This window comes from Anolis carolinensis, unplaced genomic scaffold, assembly GCF_035594765.1.
Source record: "Anolis carolinensis isolate JA03-04 unplaced genomic scaffold, rAnoCar3.1.pri scaffold_8, whole genome shotgun sequence".
Classification (NCBI taxonomy): domain Eukaryota; kingdom Metazoa; phylum Chordata; class Lepidosauria; order Squamata; family Dactyloidae; genus Anolis; species Anolis carolinensis.
Window position 1 is genome coordinate 15672329 of NW_026943819.1, and position 23323 is coordinate 15695651.

At 42.4% G+C, this 23323-nt stretch overlaps 1 protein-coding gene across 1 annotated transcript; it reads left to right on the top strand.

The window, feature by feature from the left end:
* The first annotated feature begins 714 nt into the window (after positions 1-714).
* On the top strand, positions 715-23173 carry elmod3 (ELMO domain containing 3). The gene is made up of 11 exons (XM_062961016.1): positions 715-868; positions 5182-5262; positions 7909-7978; positions 9387-9452; positions 12756-12847; positions 14220-14343; positions 18200-18322; positions 18727-18857; positions 19123-19199; positions 20194-20321; positions 21897-23173. The coding sequence occupies exons 1-11, from the start codon at positions 854-856 to the stop codon at positions 22109-22111; spliced, it is 1122 nt and encodes a 373-aa protein (XP_062817086.1). The 5' UTR covers positions 715-853; the 3' UTR covers positions 22112-23173.
* Positions 23174-23323: the final 150 nt, after the last annotated feature.

Sequence of the window (23323 nt, forward strand, 5' to 3'; positions counted from 1 at the left end):
AAGTGCTGGACAAAGTCTTTAAGCACTAGGCACTGCACCCAGTGTGCCGATCACCACTGGGACCATCTTGACTGGCTTGTGCCAGAGTCTTTGCAGTTCGATCTTTAAATCCTCGTATCGTGTCAGCTATTATTATTATTATTATTATTATTATTATTATTATTATTATTATTAAGTAGATCCTGGGATATAGGGCCTGCATGGAAGCGCCCTAAGATGGAAGGGGTCCAGAGCATGGAAGCGCCCTAAGATGGAAGGGGTCCAGAGGAGAAAATCCACCGTCCACATGAAACTATATGGTAGTATGAACTCAGGCCCTTCCACACAGCAATATAACCCAGAATATCAAGGCAGATAATCCACAATTTCTGCTTCTTTGGAGGCTTGTAAACAGAGGCTGGATGGCCATCTGTCGAGAGTGCTTTGATTGTGCTTTCCCTACATGGTAGAAGGGGGTTGGATTAGATGACCCCCGGAGGGTCCCTTCATACACATCATCAGTGATAGTGATGGCACAAGCCGCATCTACACTGCCTTGTAATGCAGTTTGGAACCGCATCGTTTGGTTAGTGTAGATTCCTAGAATGCACTGAATACAACACAATACAAACTGCATTGGATACGGTAGAGTCATCACTCTCCCGGGATTCAAGGGAGTTCTTTTCAACAGACAGGCAAATTCTTATTGCAATGAGGGAAATGAACTGGTGACGCGCATGCGCCTTTCTGCCCGGCTAGGACTACAACTCCCGGCATATCAAGCGCCGCGCATGCGCCGTATCGCAAGTGGGTGGGTGAGTAAAGGAAGAGGAGCTGGAGCGGCGGAGGGGCGAAGGAGCCGAGCTGCCCGGGGATGACGCCGCCTTGGGTACATTCCGGCGGGGTGGGCGAGCCCCGGAGGGAGGGTCGGGTCGAGTCTTGGCCTCGATATCGCATTGATGAGATATTGGTGGGCTGGACCTATTCCTTAGAGATCCAGAGGGCGGGGCTATAACTGGGGAATTGGGCCATTGGGGGCGGGGCCTTATCCGTTAGGGGCCAAGGGGGCGGGGCTATAATGGTGTTGAATTGAGGCATTGGTGGGCGGGCCTGGTTGGCTTGGAGATCAAGGGGGGCGGAGCCATGCCAGTGATGAGGTAATGGTGGGCGGGCCTTATTGATTGGGGATCGGGGGCGGAGTCATGTCAGGGATGAGGTATTGGTGGGTGGGCCTTATTGGTAAGGGAGATTAAGGGGGCGGAGTCATACCAGTGATGAGGTAATGGTGGGTGAGCCTTATTGATTGGGGATCGGGGGCGGAGTCATGTCAGGGATGAGGTATTGGTGGGTGGGCCTTATTGGTAAGGGAGATTAAGGGGGCGGAGTCATACCAGTGATGAGGTAATGGTGGGCGGGCCTTATTGATTGGGGATCAGGGGGCGGAGTCATGTCAGGGATGAGGTATTGGTGGGCGGGCCTTATTGGTAAGGGAGATTAAGGGGGCGGAGTCATACCAGTGATGAGGTAATGGTGGGTGGGCCTTATTGATTGGGGATCAGGGGGCGGAGTCATGTCAGGGATGAGGTATTGGTGGGTGGGCCTTATTGGTAAGGGAGATTAAGGGGGCGGAGTCATACCAGTGATGAGGTAATGGTGGGTAGGCCTTATTGATTGGGGATCAAGGGGCGGAGTCATGTCAGGGATGAGGTATTGGTGGGCGGGCCTTATTGGTAAGGGAGATTAAGGGGGCGGAGTCATACCAGTGATGAGGTAATGGTGGGTGGGCCTTATTGATTGGGGATCAGGGGGCGGAGTCATGTCAGGGATGAGGTATTGATGGGCGGGCCTTATTGGTAAGGGAGATTAAGGGGGCGGAGTCATACCAGTGATGAGGTAATGGTGGGTGGGCCTTATTGATTGGGGATCAGGGGGCGGAGTCATGTCAGGGATGAGGTATTGGTGGGTGGGCCTTATTGGTAAGGGAGATTAAGGGGGCGGAGTCATACCAGTGATGAGGTAATGGTGGGTGGGCCTTATTGATTGGGGATCAGGGGGCGGAGTCATGTCAGGGATGAGGTATTGGTGGGTGGGCCTTATTGGTAAGGGAGATTAAGGGGGCGGAGTCATACCAGTGATGAGGTAATGGTGGGTGGGCCTTATTGATTGGGGATCGGGGGCGGAGTCATGTCAGGGATGAGGTAATGGTGAGCGGGCCTTATTGGTTAGGGGGATCAACTGGGAGGAGTCATGTCAAGGATGAGGTATTGGTGGGTGGGCCTTATTGGTTTGGGGATCAAGGGGGCGGAGTCATGTCAGGGATGAGGTATTGGTGGGCGGGCCTTATTGGTAAGGGAGATTAAGGGGGCGGAGTCATACCAGTGATGAGGTAATGGTGGGTGGGCCTTATTGATTGGGGATCAGGGGGCGGAGTCATGTCAGGGATGAGGTATTGGTGGGTGGGCCTTATTGGTAAGGGAGATTAAGGGGGCGGAGTCATACCAGTGATGAGGTAATGGTGGGTGGGCCTTATTGATTGGGGATCAGGGGGCGGAGTCATGTCAGGGATGAGGTATTGGTGGGTGGGCCTTATTGGTAAGGGAGATTAAGGGGGCGGAGTCATACCAGTGATGAGGTAATGGTGGGTGGGCCTTATTGATTGGGGATCAGGGGGCGGAGTCATGTCAGGGATGAGGTATTGGTGGGTGGGCCTTATTGGTAAGGGAGATTAAGGGGGCGGAGTCATACCAGTGATGAGGTAATGGTGGGTAGGCCTTATTGATTGGGGATCAAGGGGCGGAGTCATGTCAGGGATGAGGTATTGGTGGGTGGGCCTTATTGGTAAGGGAGATTAAGGGGGCGGAGTCATACCAGTGATGAGGTAATGGTGGGTGGGCCTTATTGATTGGGGATCAGGGGGCGGAGTCATGTCAGGGATGAGGTATTGGTGGGCGGGCCTTATTGGTAAGGGAGATTAAGGGGGCGGAGTCATACCAGTGATGAGGTAATGGTGGGTGGGCCTTATTGATTGGGGATCGGGGGCGGAGTCATGTCAGGGATGAGGTATTGGTGGGTGGGCCTTATTGGTAAGGGAGATTAAGGGGGCGGAGTCATACCAGTGATGAGGTAATGGTGGGTGGGCCTTATTGATTGGGGATCGGGGGCGGAGTCATGTCAGGGATGAGGTAATGGTGAGCGGGCCTTATTGGTTAGGGGGATCAACTGGGAGGAGTCATGTCAAGGATGAGGTATTGGTGGGTGGGCCTTATTGGTTTGGGGATCAAGGGGGCGGAGTCATGTCAGGGATGAGGTATTGGTGGGCAGGCCTTATTGGTAAGGGAGATTAAGGGGGCGGAGTCATACCAGTGATGAGGTAATGGTGGGTGGGCCTTATTGATTGGGGATCGGGGGCGGAGTCATGTCAGGGATGAGGTATTGGTGGGTGGGCCTTATTGGTAAGGGAGAGTAAGGGGGCGGAGTCATACCAGTGATGTAATGGTGGGTGGGCCTTATTGATTGGGGATCAGGGGGCGGAGTCATGTCAGGGATGAGGTATTGGTGGGTGGGCCTTATTGGTAAGGGAGATTAAGGGGGCGGAGTCATACCAGTGATGAGGTAATGGTGGGTGGGCCTTATTGATTGGGGATCGGGGGCGGAGTCATGTCAGGGATGAGGTAATGGTGAGCGGGCCTTATTGGTTAGGGGGATCAACTGGGAGGAGTCATGTCAAGGATGAGGTATTGGTGGGTGGGCCTTATTGGTTTGGGGATCAAGGGGGCGGAGTCATGTCAGGGATGAGGTATTGGTGGGCGGGCCTTATTGGTAAGGGAGATTAAGGGGGCGGAGTCATACCAGTGATGAGGTAATGGTGGGTGGGCCTTATTGATTGGGGATCAGGGGGCGGAGTCATGTCTGGGATGAGGTATTGGTGGGCGGGCCTTATTGGTAAGGGAGATTAAGGGGGCGGAGTCATACCAGTGATGAGGTAATGGTGGGTGGGCCTTATTGATTGGGGATCGGGGGCGGAGTCATGTCAGGGATGAGATATTGGTGGGCGGGCCTTATTGGTAAGGGAGATTAAGGGGGCGGAGTCATACCAGTGATGAGGTAATGGTGGGTGGGCCTTATTGATTGGGGATCGGGGGGCGGAGTCATGTCAGGGATGAGGTATTGGTGGGTGGGCCTTATTGGTAAGGGAGATTAAGGGGGCGGAGTCATACCAGTGATGAGGTAATGGTGGGTGGGCCTTATTGATTGGGGATCAGGGGGCGGAGTCATGTCAGGGATGAGGTATTGGTGGGTGGGCCTTATTGGTAAGGGAGATTAAGGGGGCGGAGTCATACCAGTGATGAGGTAATGGTGGGTGGGCCTTATTGATTGGGGATCAGGGGGCGGAGTCATGTCAGGGATGAGGTATTGGTGGGCGGGCCTTATTTGTAAGGGAGATTAAGGGGGTGGAGTCATACCAGTGATGAGGTAATGGTGGGTGGGCCTTATTGGTTTGGGGATCAAGGGGGCGGAGCCATGCCAGTTATGAGATGTTGGTGGGCGGGCCTTATTGATTAGGGGGATATGCAATGTCCCAATACATTTATTTACTACGATTTCTGTTTGTGTCCATATTTCTGATAAGGGGTTTGTTTAAACCTCTGGTTTGCTAATACGATTGAATTACGATGTTGCGAAATGACGCATGTCTAATAAAGCACGTCACCAACATGAAAAGTTTGACAAGCTCTGGATTGGGATCAAGAGGGAGGAGCTGTAGCATTCGGGACTTGAGGTATGAGTGGATGGTCTTTATTGGTCAGGGCAGAGCTTTCCATATATTTCCTGTTGGTGACACACATTTTAAACGTGCCACAACAGTTTGCACCCCCTATAAGAGATACGGACACATGCATATGCTGTCATAAAATAATTTATTTGGACACAACGTAGATATTGAACACCTTCCATACGGCAGTGCCGAAGGCTTCCTATGATGGTCTTTATTATACTGCATTCCTTGAAGCCAAACACATTCAAGTTTGTATATCAGGGTTGTTGTATGGCCATGTTCCAGAATGTTTCGCCCACATCTATGGCAGGCATCCTCAGAGGTTGTGAGATATATATTCCTCACATGTCTTCTCTTCCTTTGTACTTAGGAGACTTTGAGACTCATATGCTCACTAGTGACTGTGATTTCATTGTTTCCATTAGGGGATGAACCGATGTAGCACAGACAACTACTGCCAACATGAAGATCAGCAGGTCACGTATCCAGGTTACAAATCTGTTCATGTGAGTATTCTGCTTACTTACATCTCAGTGGCCTGTTGTTGTTGCACTTCCAGAAAACTCTCAAGGTACCTTGCAACAGTTAAAATACACAAACCTCAAACAAAAATAGGAACAAAAGATACATAATATCAAATCAAACCACTGATGTGGATAAAAGAGTACTGCAAACTATGACTTTAAAGAAAATAGAGCCATTATACTGTAAACTTAAAGTATTTTGCCGAGTTCTCAAATCAGTATTCATAACTATCTTCCTACAACATTTATAATTTTTAATTAGAAATGCTTTTGAACTGCACTTTGTCTTATGAAACCTATGAGGAGTACAAAAATCCTAATGGGCCATGCCGCGAAAATACAGAACTGAAAAAATAAAGATAAACTGTTTTGACACCCATCCAGACAGATGAATTAAAAGTTTTGAGGGCCTTAATCTGATATATTCCTCACTGCCACACATTTGAGGGATACATAAATGTTTCATATCCACTGGGATATTTGTGGTGCTGAATCAAGGGCCAGTTCCCAAATACTGAGGTGGGACATGTGTTTTTGTGTAGTTACCAGCTTTTTGTATTTGCCAAAAATATAATCTATCTATCTATCTATATATGCAAAGTAATTGTTTGGGCATTTTCTGTTTGTTTTTTAAACTCATAATTCTCTGTGAATTAAAGTATTCCAGAGTTGGTTAAATGTCCATCTTTGCAGTTCTGAGTGGATTCTGCAACACGATATGACTCTTGGGGGGAGTTAACATGGCCTTCTTTTCTGGATGAGAGTTAAAAGACCTGGGCAAGCAAGTAGTTTTGATCTTGCAGTGGAAATAATATATGTAAGTGCCATTATATCCCAGTGGGGAGGGAGTTCCACAATAAAGCTGCCACAACAGAGAAGGCTCACTTCCTTGTTGTGACAGAGCCTCTGCTTATAGTCTTAAAGCCAGGCAGGCTTATCCTGGAAGAGGCACTGTTTCAAATGTTTTAGTCCCAAGCTACTTAGAGGTTTAAAGGTAATAGCCAGTGCTTTGGCTTAGACTTGGAAATGTGTTGGCAGCCAGTGAAGTGGTGCAATATGATTCCACCTGGATGCACTAGTTACAGTTCTGGCTACTGTCTTTTGTGCTGGCTAGTGCTTTTGAGTCCTCTTCAGGGGTGGCCCATTTCAGTTGCAGAATGCATTACAGTTATTGAATCTTAAATGTATTAGAGCCTTAGACCTTGTAGACAAATCATGTACAACCACTGAACCAGTGGGAATGGAGTAAACTGCACTTTTAGCCACCAAAATAGGATTAAAGAGTATCCCTCGGTTCTCAAACTTGGCAGATGTTAATCCCATTTGTGCAAGTACATAATCATCCACCAAGAAGAAAAATACCATAATGGTGGATGATTGTGGGTATATGGCCTTTTACCTATTGGGATTCCATCTGCCAAGTTCGAGAACTGGGGGATACTCCATCTTATTTTACTTCATTCCTCTGGTTCACTGGTTGCAACTGTACATTGTCTACAGGGTCGAAATGCTTTAAATACATTTAAGACTCAATAACTGTATCATCATGTTTTTTTTCAATGATCTTTAATACATCTCTATATGATAGGCTTGTATTTCTGTTCTCAGAAGTGCAATCTGCAACAAGATGTTGCCATATATTTGACTCAGTTTCTGTAAACAGTAGTTTATCATTTTGACAACACCGTTTATCATACTTTGTGGAATAGGAAGAAAATATCTTGCTCCCTGTTTATAAGCTTCCTCTCTCTGCTATACATTGCTAGAAGAATTGAGCAGATTTTGTTATATAGCAGGAGAGGGACAGGAAATACTGGAGAAAGGAAACTGTGTCCTTATTCTCCTTCTTCCTAAAACTCGCCTTTATTGTGAAGGGAGGTAGATTTTATAATTTCATGGCATACATTTGCCCATCCCTCTGCTATAGTCCCTATAAGCAGGTCCCATTGCTTCTCCAAACCTGTCTCTAGCAATTTTCTCCTCCTTCTCTTCATCCTTATTCCATACGTTCAAGATGTCCCCAAGCCATTGTGGCATTGGGTTTGGTTCAGAGTGAAAAATCATATTTGGTTTACACAGAAACACACATATTTTGGAAGTTTCAAAATATGTTAGCCTTGATGAAAGTCTGCAGAAGGGCTGCCAATAGGTTTATTTATTTATTTACAGTATTTATATTCTGCCCTTCTCACCCTGAAAGGGACTCAGGGTGGATCACATTGTATACATATAAGGCAAACATTCAATGCCATATAACACAGAACAGAAACAGACACAGACACAGAGGCAATTTAAACCTCCAGCTTCCAGCTTCCTGAGGGTATGCTTGATTCCGGCCACAGGGGGAGCAGCTGCGTCATCATGCACTGCAACAGCACTTCCTCATTCCAACGGCGGCTGGGTAATTTTTATGGTGTTATAAATTAGCCTCCCCACATATAAGTGGCACCTAAATTTCCTACTAGATAGATGCAACTATCTTTCGGGTTGCTTAGGTCAACAACGAGCAGGGGCTGGCTTCGAACTCATGACCTCTTGGTCAGAGTGATTTATTGCAGCTGGCTGCTAACCAACCTACGCCACAGCCCAGCCCCTGTCTTGTACTCTGATAGTTTTTCCCTCTTTTAGATCTCTGCTCTGAAGCAGAATGGACTCCTGCAGTCATTGTCAGCAACACCCAATGGATGCAGAGAAGCAGGTAGTGTACCATTTAACTGAATGCAACACATTAAATCCTGTTGTGTTTTTCTTTCTTTCTGGTGAGACAGGATGCTGAAGAGCTGTAGCCATCACTACTATCAGTGACTAAGTCATATCCCTTTGAGCCCACTGAAAAGATTGCTGTCATTCCCCTAATGATCCTTATCAGAATAATGACAGATGGCAGTTGAAAGAAAGAAGGAGCCAAACAGAGCTGGCTTCTCAACTGAATCAGTAAAGCTGACCTTGTTTCTGTTCTCTCTCTTTACTACACCTATATCCAATGTGAAGCAGCTCTCTGATTGGACAAAGTTGGGAGAATATCAGTTTATTCACCCACATCCAATCATTTATTGCATCCGGACAGTGATAGCTTCCTTGGTAAAGAGAAAAAACAGAGAGAGGGATCTGGGTAGCTTCAGTATTCTGGTGATAGGTAAAGGTAAAGGTTTCCCCTGACATTAAGTCCAGTCATGTCTGACTCTGGGGGTTGGTGCTCATCTCCATTTCTAAGCCAAAGAGCCAGCGTTGTCCGTAGACACCTCCAAGGTCATGTGGCCAGCATGACTGCATGGAGCACAGTTACCTTCCCGCCAGAGCGGTACCTATTGATCTACTCACATTTGCATGTTTTCGAACTGCTAGGTTGGCAGGAGCTGGAGCTAACAGCAGCTGCTCACGCTGCTCCTGGGGTGTGAACCTGGGACCTTTCGGTCACCTGGAGATACCTGACCCTAAAATCCTTGGATGATTTCTAGTGGCTTCATATAGATGTTAGCATTGAGACCTGGTGAATGCTGAAGATTAGTGGCCCAGCTCCATCTTCTGAATCATAGAATCATAGAGTTGGAAGAGACCTTGTGGGCCATCCTGTCCAAGAAGCAGAAAATCACATTCAAAGCACCACCAACAGATGGCCATCCAGTCTCTGCTTAAAAGCCTCCAAAGAAGGAGCCTCCACCACAGTCTGGGGCAGAGAGTTCCACTGCTGAACAGCTCTCACAGTGAGGAAATTCTTCCTAATGTTCGGGTAGAATCTCCTTTCCTTAGTTTAAAGCCATTATTCCGCGTCCTAGTCTCCAGGGCAGCAGAAAACAAGCTGGCTCCATCCTCCCTAAGACTTCCCCTCACATATTTATACCTGGCTATCATGTCTCCTCTCAGCCTTCTCTTCTGCAGGTATTCCACGCTTTACTCTTAGTCCACAGAGCAGGAAGCTGTTTTTTGTGTGTAAAGGAACTTAAAAAAATTAAGGTGCTTTCAGCGATATTAAACCGGCTGTTAGGAATTGTGGGAGTTGAAGTCCAAAACACCTGGAGGAAGGGCCAAAGTTGGCCCATGCCTGGGTTATAATTTTGCCTCTGTTGTATTTCATTTCCAATCATTCCCTTTCTCTTTCCTGTTAGATGTTAGTGCAGAGGTCTTGCAAGCCAGGGACGAGTGGGATACGGTGGCAAATGTACTTCCTGGAGGTATGATAATCTTCCATCATGATTGAGAGCTATTATCAAGCATTAAAATTCATTAGTATGGACGATAATCAAGAAACGGTACCACAGAAACATTTCCTAAGGATTTCCGTCTAGACATGGATGTCATGAATTCTGCAAATGCTAATATTAATGCTTGTGCGTGTTGTTAATGCTTTCATTTTTCTTTTGAATAAGTTCAGTATTTCATTTTTAAGCATGTTGTTTAGCACCATGGTGAGAATGTAACAAAAGTGGTCATGAAACCAAAGGAGTGTGCAGTGTAGTCATATTTGTACTAGGGGTGTGTGAGTCTGTATGCACACATGTGGACTATGTGCTTCATATTTAGGGAGCCATGAAATGTCTTTGTGTTGGAACCCTACTTAGAGGATAAGCCTTAAGAGTTGCATTGGAATTATGCTCCCTCAAATCTTTTCTTTTTCCTTCAAGTGAAAAAAGTTCATTTTAAATGTTGTTAAACTGGAGACATGCAATGGCTTTGCCTGCTGTCTTTCCCCATCTTTGGATTTGCAGAGAGGTCCCTCCGTTCATTTGGGGAGTTGTTCTGTCTCATAGGATTTGTAGTGTTCATAATTAAGATAAAAACTGTATGCTACTGAGATCAGAAAGCCTATATTCTGATTTCAAATGGAACAAGAGTGGATTATCACACTGAAATTAATCAACTTGAAATGGATTTTTCCTTTAAAAATGATATCATGTGGCTTTGAAAGATTACAGAAAGCTAATTAGCAAAACGTTCTAAATATGATTCAATAAAGCCACAACTTTTTTCTAATTCAGTTTGGAAAGTGTGGTCAATTTGCTGGAAGGATGGCAGGATTTTTGTTTTTTGCCATGGATGCCAGAATTTCAGAGCAGGGATCCAGCAACATTAGTATTCAGCTAGAATTCTGCTTTTTGTGAGTAAAGGATTGAAGAGTTAAATATGCTTTACTCGTTAAATGCAGAATTAAAGATTAAGTTGAAAGATTAAGGACTGCAGCCTTAATGAGATTGAGGCAAGGCTTTCTGCATAAGATACTATGGTGTACATTAAAAGATCAACATCCGAAATCTCACTGGCTCTTCTAGGCAAGGACAATGGCTTGGAAGTAGTGGATTACTTAACAAATATATTGTTTAATTGGGAATAAGGGAATCTAGCATTCTTTCTTTCCCTTTGTGTGTATATAACCTCATTCTATCCATGTTTACTCAGAAATAAGAGCAGAACAATCCTAATAGATACTACAAAATTCCCATTCAGTGTAGGATCTTACTTTGCATGCAGTCACAACACACTGTATTTCATTGCATAATGGGCACACTTTTCGAACCCAGTCACCCAATATGGAGTCATTTTGGAGATCTTCACCATTGGTTTCATAAAGTAATGTACCTGCCCTAGATGTAGGCGAAACGTAAGGAGACAATGCTTGTACCGGTTTACACTTTTTACCTATGTCAACTTGATAAAGACACAGGGTCTATTCCTATCCCAATTTGCACTTCCAAGAATTTGTAGCACTTTATCAGTCACCTCGTGTTTACAATATTTATATGGTGCACCTTACCCTGTCTACTTTTATAACCTCTCCATTTTAATCCATGTTTTTATTAGCTCTTGTCGTTTGTTTTTACTGGCTAATGTTTACATTTTTATAATTGTGCATTTTTTTGTCTATTGTTGTGTTTTATATTACTATTGTTTCTATTCGGGCTTGGCCCCATGTAAGCCGCCCTGAGTCCCCTTTGGGGAGATAGAGGCGGGGTATAAAAATAAAGTTATTAATATTATTGTAATGCTTCTGAACATGGTTATACAGCTGGGAAAACTCACAGCAACCTAATGTACCTGTTGTTGGAATTCAACCCCACACTGCCCAAGTCTCTAGTCCTGAATGAGGAGCAAGTTAGTTAGCTTAGAATAGGCCTCCCCCCCCCCCCCCGACTCCTTTATGACAGAATGCATCTATTTCTTCTCTCCTCTCTGTTTCTGCTCTCATTCTGATTGGTTATGTAGAATGGATACTTTTCTACTACAAGCCTTTACTTCTGACTTCTACCTTAACGTGTGCTGTATGTATTGAGACATCTCTTTGCTTGTGTGTCAAGAGATATGTGTGCTTGGAGATGTTTCCCTCTCTTTTGAACCCTAGAGAGATGGAGTTAGAGTAGCTCAGACCCAGTTATTTACTATTAAGTTAATGTATATATTATTTTGTAAATAAACCTTTTCTAATCTTAAAGATTGAACTCTGCATGTTTGCTTCCTAAGCTGTAAATTATTTACAGCCACAATATTTCACGCTCTGCTTGCTGTGAGCTAAAAGCTCCACATAAGAATCCCGTTTTTGTATTTTAGATGCTCTGCTGTATTTTTGAGAGTTTTCCCTAGCACAAAAATCCTAACACCTATTTCAGTGCTCATCCTAAGCTAAGATCATGTATGAACAATAAAGATATAAATACAACATAGATTTAAGTATCATACTTTAAAACAGGGGTCCCCAAACTAAGGCCTGGAGGCCAGATACGGCCCTCCAAGGTCATTTACCTGGCCCCCGCCCTCACTTTTATAATATAATATTTTTTATATCAGTTTTAATAATATAATATATTGTATATACATATAATATTGATAATAATCTTATGTTATACAATATAATACTAGTACCATATAATAATATTAATTATATGTTATATATTACATATTATATAATAGTATAATGGTATAGTTCAATATAGTAATATATAATGCTAATATTGTGTTATGCTAATAATATAATATATTGTATTTACATACAGCTGCTCTGAGTCCCCTTCGGGGTGAGAAGGGTGGGATATAAATGTAGTAACTAAATGCAGTAAATAATTTTAGACTTAGGCTCGGCCAAAGTCTGACATGACTTGAAGGCACACAACAACAACAACAATCCTAATTAACTTGACTATCTCATTGACCAGTAGCAGGCCCGCACTTTCTATTGAAATCCTAATAGGTTTATGTTGGTTAAAATTGTTTTCATTTTTAAATATTGTATTGTTCTTTCGTTGTTGTTGTTGTTGCTGCACTACAAATAAGACATGTACCGTATGCATAGGAATTTGTTTGTATTTTTTTTTCAAATGATAATTCAGCCCCTCAACAGTCGGAAAGATTGTGGACCGGCCCTCTGCTTAAAAAGTTTGAGGACCCCTGCTTTAAAATCTAGTTATATTGAGCTTTTTTTCATTCTTTTATTGCAAACTGCCTTGTGCATTCATAGGTAGAAAAAATAATGCTTTCTTTTTTTGTAGGAATATTGGAAAAGTCTTTTGGCCCCATACCCTTAATCTCTTTCAATGAAGCACTGCAGTATTTTCAAACAACAGATCTCTCAGACTGCAGGGTATGTATGTGCCAGCCAGGATTGCTTTGAGAGTCATACTAGTGAAATATTTTAGGTATTGACAATGCTGACAATTATTGTTTGGTCGTGAGTACTCTTATTTGTATTTCATTTTGGCAGAGAGAGGTAGAATTACTCAGCCAGTAGCTGAAATTACCATGATTTTACTCTAATGGGAAGTCCTCATCATCCCAGAGTTTCTACACAGAGTTTCTAGTGTATGCTATCACAGATAATTCTGGTCCATCCTAACAGTGGTAGGAAGCAAGCCATCTCAAAATGCTTCTCCCATCGAATCTATATATACAGTAGAGTTTCACTTATCCAACATAAACGGGCTGGCAGAATGTTGGATAAGCGAATATGTTGGATAATAAGGAGGGATTAAGGAAAAGCCTATCAAATTAGGTTATGATTTTACAAATTAAGCACGAAAACATCATGTTATAAAACAAATTTGACAGAAAAAGTAGTTCAGTACGCAGTAATGCTATGTAGTAATTATTGTATTTACGAATTTAGCACCAAAATATCATGATGTATTGAAAACATTGACTACAAAAATGGGTTGGATAATCCAGAACATTGGATAAGTGAGTGTTGGATAAACGAGTGTGTGTGTGTGTGTGTGTGTGTGTGTGTGTGTGTGTGTATATGTATATATGTATTCATTCACAATTTGGAAAATACTTTTTCCACAGACAATATCTCACTTTGAACTCTGAATTTTAGACCCACCAAGTTTTCCATGTGAGCCAGCATAACATAGTGGTTTGAGCATTGGACTATGACTTTGGAGATCAGAATTTGAATCCACAGTTGGCACTGTAAACCCGCTGGTTGACCGTTGGCAGGTTAAAGACTCTCATCCTCAGAGGATGGCAATGACACCCCCCCCCCGCCCCCAAACAAATAAATAAAATATATTTTGAGAATCAGAGAATTTTGAGGGAACTGGCTAAGGCTTCAAGAGCTGTCAAAGTGGGATTTGAGGACTAGTTTGTCAGTATGATAAGTAGTATAATTATTGTGTTGTCGAAGGCTTTCATGGCCGGGATCCCAGGGTTGTTGTGTGTTTTGCGGGCAGTATAGCCATGTTCCAGAAGTATTCTCTCCTGACATTTTGCCCACATCTATGGCAAGCATTCTCACAACCTCTGAGGATGCCTGCCATAGATTGGGCAAAACGTCAGAGGAGAATGCTTCTGGAACATGGCCATACTGCCCGGAAAACACACAACAACCCAGTATAATTATTTTGTTTCCTTTGTAGTTGTATAAGGGGTTAGTTAGCTCTGTTGTTTTTTCATGGATGCTGCCAGAAGGGGCTATTCTCAAACACCTCTATTCCTTTTACCTATATTTATTTCAGAAAAAGATTCAACCAACACTTCAAAGAAGAGGACTGGCTGCTATTGCCCATTTCCTCTTTGGTCCTCCCCGCCTCTATCAACAACTGCAAAGTGAGAGGGACTTGGCCCTGGCAATAGCCCAGTGTGAGTATTGGTCTGATAGTAAAGGCAAGCAACCTACTCAGTTTGAACTCCAACTTGCTTGATATCACCCTACTTTGAACATTCGGTAAGATTTGAATTATCGCCGTAATTTGGAATAATTACTGGTTTGGGCCACCGCATTAAGAATGTGGCCATCGCATCCTAGATGATAATTCTGGGAGTTGCAATCCAAAAAAGTAGATTTTGGAGACTCTTTGGTTGAACAGCTTTTTATATGCCTTCCAAGCAGATACAGTCCCTGACTATCTCTAAGTAGGGCTTGGAAAGACTCTTGTGTGAAAGCTTGAAAACTTCTAACTGGTCAGGAATCTGACTTAGGGCTCGTCTACCCACACAAAAAGAACCATCCTCACTTTGTAGCTGCTGTCATCTTGACATAAAATATTGGTGGCAAATTGCATGCCATGCAATTCTGTGGTCCAAAAATGGGCTCTTACAAAACCCTACAATTTGGCTTAACAATCCAAACATCCTCAAGAGGTGGTATCATATTGGCAGAAGGAGAATTGGGTTGTGTGATCACTCTTCCCAGGAAGTGGCTCTGTTGGTTTGAATTTTGAATTTGCTGGCGTGGTTTGCTGAGTTCTTTCCCTCCCGTCTACGTAAGGGTACATATGCAGATATCAGCACATTTCCTCTTAACAGGATAACTGCAGCCATTCTGAGTTGTGGGGAAAAAAGGCAGAGGATTCTCATGTTGCTGGGAAGAAACTGGACCCTCGTCTCCCAAGATGGCCGAGGGCCAACTTAAAGAACCACACAAAAATATTGATAATTTTGAAAATATTGCTGCATAGTTGAGGGCAAAGGGCCACAAAAGGATGGCAGAGGAATGCTGGATGTTTTTCATCAATCTGTCCTGTAGCAGAGATACAAAGAAATCTGTGATCACAGCTGGTGGAGTGACAATGGTATAGCCATCATGCCTCTTTGCAAAGAGGCGTGCAACATTTTCCATGTGGATATCACCATACACCCAAAGCAAGTGGCTCGCAGCACTACAATTCAAGTCCCAATCGAAAAGGATTCTAGCATCCAGAAAGTTATGCTTTCCCCGTGGAAATTGCAAATCAGGTAGATATATGTTTTGCTTCCATCTTGTGTTCCTCTCCATTTTGTAGGAAGAAATATAAAGGAGGGCATGGATGGTGATTGCCTCGGTCCTTAATGTTTGTTTGTTTTTTATAATTTTGGGGCGATGCCTTCTCCCAGGACCTCAAGGAAATGGTAATCGCCTTGTATCCTATGGATCTATCTCCTGAAACGCCATCAGGATTCCACAGATTCATCTGGAAGAAGAAGCATCCCTACATATTCGTGCATAGCAAGTAATGCTTCATGCTCAAGTGAAGCAGTCTATGCAGCAGCAGAGTCCAGCTGTAAGTTGCTGTGGAGTTAGGAGGAGACGAGCAAGGTGGGTCCCCTGTTTTAAATGATAACATATATGCACATTTGTACATTTGACATATTCTTGTTAGTCTTTTGATAGGAGATGACAGGAAATGCATTTAAACACCTATCCTCTGCCAAAGTGCCAAGCAATTAACAATAACGTTGCATTAATAGTAATTGTTTGTGTCGTGTGCTGATGCTCCCTCCCATGGTTCACCTTGCTGAACACAGGAGAAGGAAAGCATGTAAGATGGGCAAGGACATGTCTGATCAATTAATAGCATGCTCATAGTCTCTGCCGCTTTTTATCATGTCAGAAGCGACTTTAAGAACATACTACAAGTTACTTATGGTGTGAGAGAATTGGCCGTTTACAGACACGTTGCCCAGAGGACGCCCGAATGTGTTACCATCCTGCTGGGATGCTTCTCTCATGTCCCCGCAAGCTACAGCTGACAAACAGGAGCTCACCCCATTTCACAATTTCAAACCGGCAACCTTCAGGTCAGCAACCCAACCTTCAGGTCAGCAGTTCAGCCGGCACTAGGGTTTAACCCATTTCGCCATCGCGGCTCTGTCTCTGCTGCAGTTATCCCTTTTGTGGGCTTTTTTTTACAATTTTATATGCATCAGTTATGTTTTGAGCACCCCACTTAATTTGTATTGATTTTTCTTGTGCTGGCACAGTCTGATTTTATTTTCTGTATTCTATTTTCTGCTATTGTGTGTAATGGGCAAATGTGTGCATCTGCCCTGAACTGTCATGTTCTAATTAGTACTTGTAAAGTTTTAATAAAGAACAACAACACCAACAGCAGTTGTATGGTAGCATTTTTGTTATAGTGTACAAGGAGAAGGAAGAAAAAACCCAATTAAATCAGTGTACGTCCATAAACAACACAGCTAGTCCTAATGGGAAAATGACCGTTAATGGAAATATCTGAATACATGCCACAAACACTCCATTTAAGAAAAGTGGGCTGCAATGACAATATCTAAATATGAAGAAGAAAAAAAGCATGGGAGTGGAAGCAAAAAAATAACAAACTATGTGCATATCTGAATATTGTATGATACACAATTTGCATCACGGCCATTAAATGCCCACATCCGGAGCATTTCCAAAGAAGACTGTGAGGTTGAGGAATCAACTCAATTGCAAGAATCATCCCCTCATGGAAGTAGACTGGCCAATTTTGAACTGACGGATGGCAAATGCAGTAGTCAAATGTCAGGAGTCAAGGAATAGTAGTAGCAACCCTTTCGTCCACAGGAATGACCCTGTTCATGATGATGTCTTGCTTCTTGGACTTCTAGATGAAATGTTTCCATGGTTTTGAAGAAAGTGGAACCACTGTTCATTTGACCACACCAACATGGCACCAACTTGCTGCTTTGGTCCACCCACCAATGATGAATCTGCCCTGCTCCTTGATGAATCTTTGTAGCAATGGGTAGAATGGCCAGAACTAATGCAGGGAGCCCTACAAAGATGCAAAATGATGTTTGAATAGTTTATCTGGAAGTGTACTGCTGCAGCTCTTTGTCATTCAGTTTTGCCCTTGTGATTATAAGTGCTTGCAGTGATAGTGGCTTGCAGCAAGTCTAAAAGTGCTGTAATTTCAAGGTGGCCTCCGTTATGCCACTAATTACCCAAAGTAATCACTAAGTAGTAACTACTAATAGGTGACTGTCTATGACAACGGTGGCTATGAAATTGTATGACTGGTAAGTTGTTTTGCAAGGCGGGAAGGAATGCCATTGGCTAATGGCAACTTAAGTGGACATGTTTGATGGGAAGGTGAAAAAAAACAAAGTGCCCACTGCTATGTGACCGATAATAATGCAGATTATTGGTGTACATCTAACATTGAGGTGAGTTTACTCGTGGGACATGTGTGGCCACTAAATTCGCCTTGATGTGTGCTTTGTGTGGCACTAATTGCAGTGCGAGTCTGCACAGAATGAGAAAATGCAGCACCAATAAGGACCTTTTTTGGTGGTGTAGACAAGCCCTAAGACAGCTTTATTTACTCACAGAGTGATATCAGATTTTGGTTTGATCTAGCCTGGTACTCTTTAGTTTGGTAGCATTTTGCAAAGGATTTGAACAATTTTTTTTCTACTTCACACCTAGTTATCTGTCTGTTCCGATCTATCCTGTCTGTCCAAATGGCATTGAATGTTTGCCGTGTTTGTGTATTGTGATCTGCCCTGAGTTCCCTTGGGGAGATAGGGTGGAATATAAATAAAGTGTTGTTGTTGTTGTTGTTGATGTTGTTGTTATTATTATCCAAGATCCTACTTGAGCCCTGCATATTAAAAGGACCTGCTTTTTCAGTTTGTAAAAGTTACTCCATTTTGTAGTTCAAAAAGAAAACTCAAAGCCCTAGCTCTTGTTCCCAGTTACATATAAGATGTTAACCAGCAATTCCGTGTACAGGTGGCTTGGACAATAATGAAAAAGTGCACATGCGAATCCTGCAGACAATCTACAAGAAACTAACAGGCTCACGATTTGATTGTGCCCGATATGGATCCCATTGGGAGAATCTGGGATTTCAAGGTATGGCAAAAATATCCTGTTCAAGGTTTTTAAAATTTACAATTTGCCATCTTTCTTGTCTCCAGGAGGTTTGGGCTCTCAGAGGAGGGCCACTGCAGAGGATTTTATAGAATGAGCAAATTCATATAGTAATGGGTGATTCTTCAGATAATTTCACATATGATTATTATTATTTTCTCAAATGTGGATGCAGCCTGTTATAATTATTGAATAGAAAGATGCCTTTTATTGTTTGTTCAGTAGGGACAACACTACACTTTCTTTCATTAGGTTGCATGCCGTCTAGTTTGGCAATTAACAATCCTCAAATGTAACATTATACAAGCAGTAATGTATAAGTATAACCAGCATAAGAGCCTGTATTAGTTTTGCACAGCAGGCTTTCTCTGTCTTTTTATACCTAGGGTTGGATCCAGGCACAGATCTCCGTGGGACTGGATTGTTAGGATTGATGCAAATACTATATTTTGTAATGGATTCTCGGATATTACCTATAGCTCGAGAGATTTTCAGACTTTCCCATCATGAAACACAGGCATGTTTCCTCTCTTTTGTTTTGGCTCTGGATATTAAAATGCTGTTATTGCACGGTTGTGGTAGAAATCACTCGAGCAACCTGATTTCCTGTTAGTTACAAATAGACTAAATCCTTGTCTGCAGGTGTCTGCAATAAAGATTTCAAGGGACATATTTAGATCTTGCTCTAAAAGTCACCAGTTGTATCCTATGTGGAATATATATGCTCATTAGCAAATTCCCGAGAAATACACTTCTCTGAATTCCTTCTGCTTCCTTTAAAGAATTTCCCTTTTTGTGTGATGTCTGTGAATATTACTCGCATCGTAATCCAAGTTCTAAGGGAAGAACGCCTTTCTAGGTGAGTTTGTGGCAAGTGACTTTATGCCCTTTTATTCTCTACATGTGGCTGATCTAGGGCTGCACGTTTTAATTGACAGTTCAATTGGCATATTAATTAGATTGATCAGTGAAGGGGAACCTTAAACAGAGGGCTCCAAATAAAAGGAAATTTTTATTGAGATTGTTTTGATTGTATGTGTCTCTACAATATGTGTATAGAAAGACTATTTCAGAAGGCCTTTCTCTCTAACAATATATATATTTACACTTTTGCCCGCTATCCTCAAACAGACATCTTTGATAAAATTTGGTTTGTAGAGATTTTAAATTTACACAGAAGACAGTGGGTTGTTGTGAGTTTTCTGGGCTGAATGTCCATGTTCCAGAAACATTCTCTCCTGACGTTTCGCCCACATCTATGGCAGGCATCCTCAGAGGTTGTGAGGTCTATTGGAAACTAGGCAAAAGGGGTTTATATATCTGGAAAGTCCAGGGTTGTAGAAAGAACTCTTGTCTGTTAGAGGCTAGTGTGAACGTTGTAATTAATCACCTTGATTAGCATTTAATGGCCTTGCAGCTCAAGGCCTGACTAATTCCTGCATGGGGGAATCTTTGGTAGAGAGGTGTTAGCTGACCCTGATTTTTTCTTGTCTGTAGGATCTAAGTCTTCTCATGAGTTGCTTTTCTGCATCTCTTGTGCATGGGCCTATTCCTCTGCTTGGCTGGAATAGGCCACATGTCTGGCAGTTGAACTGTCTTCTTAATTCAGTTCCCCATTTAGGTACTGGAGACAATCTTTCCTTCTCTGGCCAACAGATAGTTACTGATAAGGAATGTTGGGCATTGCAGTCAATTGGCATCTTAAAAGTTACATGATTTCCTAGAGCAGGTGGACCAAAAGCATATCTTAGAATAAAACCGCTTCCTAATTTTCTTAAGTATCAGAAACAACCTCCTTCAAGTTCTTCTTCCTTCTCATCAATGAGAGAATATGTTATGCTTGTCCCTTTCAGAGAATGTAATCGAAGACAGCAAGTGATTGCAGTGCTAAATGACTTGTATGTGGCTGTGTTTTTACGCCTCTTCAATATCTGGAAAACCCAACAAAAGACCATTTGCGATTCTGGTTTTGTTCTTAAAGGTGAGCTTTTCTAGTCTTCCTCTCAATAGCTGACATAATTTGCTTTTTCTTTGTGTATATATCACATTATGAAATGACTACTATGTGAAATGTCTTCATGGGTCTAGAAAATATTCTTCTGTTCATAGCTTTTATAAACCTTGAACAACTTTTAAAAATTGGTTCCCTGATCCCTGTGGAATGATTGCGCTGTGTGATTCTGAAGTTCACAGTCCATTCCAAAAAGGGAAAATATTTATTAATTATTTTATTTATTCTTTTTTATTTATATCTTGCTTTTTCTCTCTTAAAAATTAATAATAATAATAATAATAATACACTTTATTTATATTCCATCCTTCTTCCCTAGCGGACTCAGAGCGGATTGCAGCATTTACAGCAAACACAGGCAAACATACAATGCCTTTGCAATCATATACAATGAGACACACAAACACAAAGGCAAGGCTTCTCCTTTCATTTCCAGCTTCTGGAGGCAGGGCTCATCTCTGGCTCTGGGGGAAGTGCTTTTCTCCATTTTCAAGCTGAGGAGCCTGCATTGTCACCTCCTGGTCATGTGGCCGGCAAGATTGCTTGGAGGGTCTCTTTGCCTTTACCGATTTATCTACTTACATTTTGCATGTTTTCAAACTGCTTGGTTCGCAGGAGCTAGGGCTGACAGACAGGAGCTTAGCTCGTCTCGCAGATTCGAACTACCAACCTTCAGGTCGGCAGTTCAGCAGTACAAGAGTTGAACCCATTGCGCCACCATATCTTATCCCAACCTGATCCCATTTAACCATTTTTTATTTGCACCTTTGCCATAACGTGTGTATTTTATGAAGGACTGATATCCTCCCATCTTTCCTTCATATTACATTTGGTTTTTTAAAATATATCCCAGATGTGTTTTTCCTAAAGGGAAAGTAAACCATAGGTCATGGCTATCCTCTTGATAGCCCAGGTTTAGAAGTTTTATTTGATTATACATTGTTCCCTCACTACTTCACAGTTTACATTTCACGGATTCATTGTTTCGCGGTTTTTCAATAAACTCTAAGAGACTATCATAATCATAAAAAAATACATTTTACAGCCTAAGGAAGGGAGGAAGGAGAAGACAAAGGGAGAGAAAAGGAGCCCAAGCAGCAACGGGAGGAGAAGGAGGAGATTTATCAACACACGATTGGTTGATAAAGACTTAAAATAGTCTATAACTACTAAAATAATGTATAAATATTAAAATAAATATAGTGTCCCTACTTCATGGTTTTCACTTATTGCGGGTGGTTCTGGAACCTAATCCCCGCGATAAGTGAGGGAACACTGTACACCTTTTCCTAATCCTGATAACCCAAGGCAGTTTGCAAAAGTCAAAACATCCAGATCAATTCACATCACACACAAAAAATAAGATATTAATATTAATTGCAATGTAAAATATAATCATTAAAAACATGTAGCGTTGAGTATGGTCCAGAGAGAAGGACCTCATCTGAAGATCTCAAAATGCAGGTAGGTTCCTATGGGAGAGTATGGTCCTTTAGATAAAGATCTCAGCGCTTTTATATTCTCTTGTTTCTTTTTTCTCTATAGACTTGGAGATGTTTGCCAAAAGGAACCCAAAGCAATTGCTGAAACATTTGGAGATGTATATGAATGGGTGTACTGTTTTGGCAGGGGAAGATGGTTTCCAAGCCCATGCTTCAGAAGTTCTTGGTTCCAACATAAACTCTCTTATCACCGACAATAAAGGGTTAACATTTACTGGAATAGGTGATCTGCCAGTTGAGAGAGAACAAGAGAGCTGATTTGGATCCAAACGGACACTCCAGTCTTTGTACATGATTAATCGATAAAGCCAGTTGATATCATCTACCAGGGGCTCTGCGGCTATGCTGTTGAAGTGCTTGAAATCCTGAAGTGCTTGAAATTCTGCTAAAGTAGATGTGCAAGGCTTCAGTTTTGAGGCCAGGGTCATTAAACAGTTGCAGAAGGAACCCCAGGAGATGGAATCGGATCAAGGGCAAACTCCAGTTTCCAGAATGGAGCAGTTGGGACAGGATCCGTTCATCCCAGCCCTCTTTTTAAGCAGGAATGTACATCTGATTTCTCTGAAGTCCTATTGTACCCTGAAAATAAAATATTCTCCCAGTTACCAGGGTTTAAGACAACATCAGTTGAATGAGCTAAGAAATCTGTATTTACGCATTGCTGAATCTGAGCTATAGTGAGCCTTGAACTGCTGCTGCACAACAAAAAGCTTGTCATGGGCCTACATTTCCATCAATTAGATTTTTTGTAGAAATATATAAGACAAAAAGCTGTTAAATCCTTATGTTCTATCAACTGGGAAACATCGGTTTTCAGTCAATGTGTACCTGCTGTGACATATCAACCAACCTGGTTTTTGTTTCTTTAATGAGTTGTCGTCAATAAGAACCACTAGATATCTTGATGTTGCAACTATCCAACATGTATGCTGTTGAGTATGGTAACAAAACCAGCAGTGAAAACTCACTATTTAAACATTTACCATATCATGGTTGTAACTTTGAACTTAAGCAATCTGTAGCCTCCAACCATATGATACATCCAGTCTTGTCCTCGCCCCATTCTACCACAATCCCAGATTTTTGTGTGGCTGTTGGTGGTCGTTGAAGTGGTACTTCTAGGCTAACCATGTGACTGAAGGCTTTGAATGTCTATCTTGTGTAGTGGAAGCTGCCACACAATGGCAACTGTCATGTAATTTCCTTAATGACTCATTTCCTACTGTGACAATATCATTTGGACATCCTTTCTGGCATACCAGCTATATGTAAAAATTGGCTGATGAGAGGCTTTCCCATTAAACATATTATAATCTTCAACCCCACGATGTCTATGTCTCTTTTGTCCAACCCAAGTTCCAAACTATGTGAGTTACAATGAATTTCTGGATATAATTCATTTCAAAATTTACCATATGTGCAGGTGTATCATTTTATGGATAGGCGCCATTTACAAGTGAAGAGCAGCTC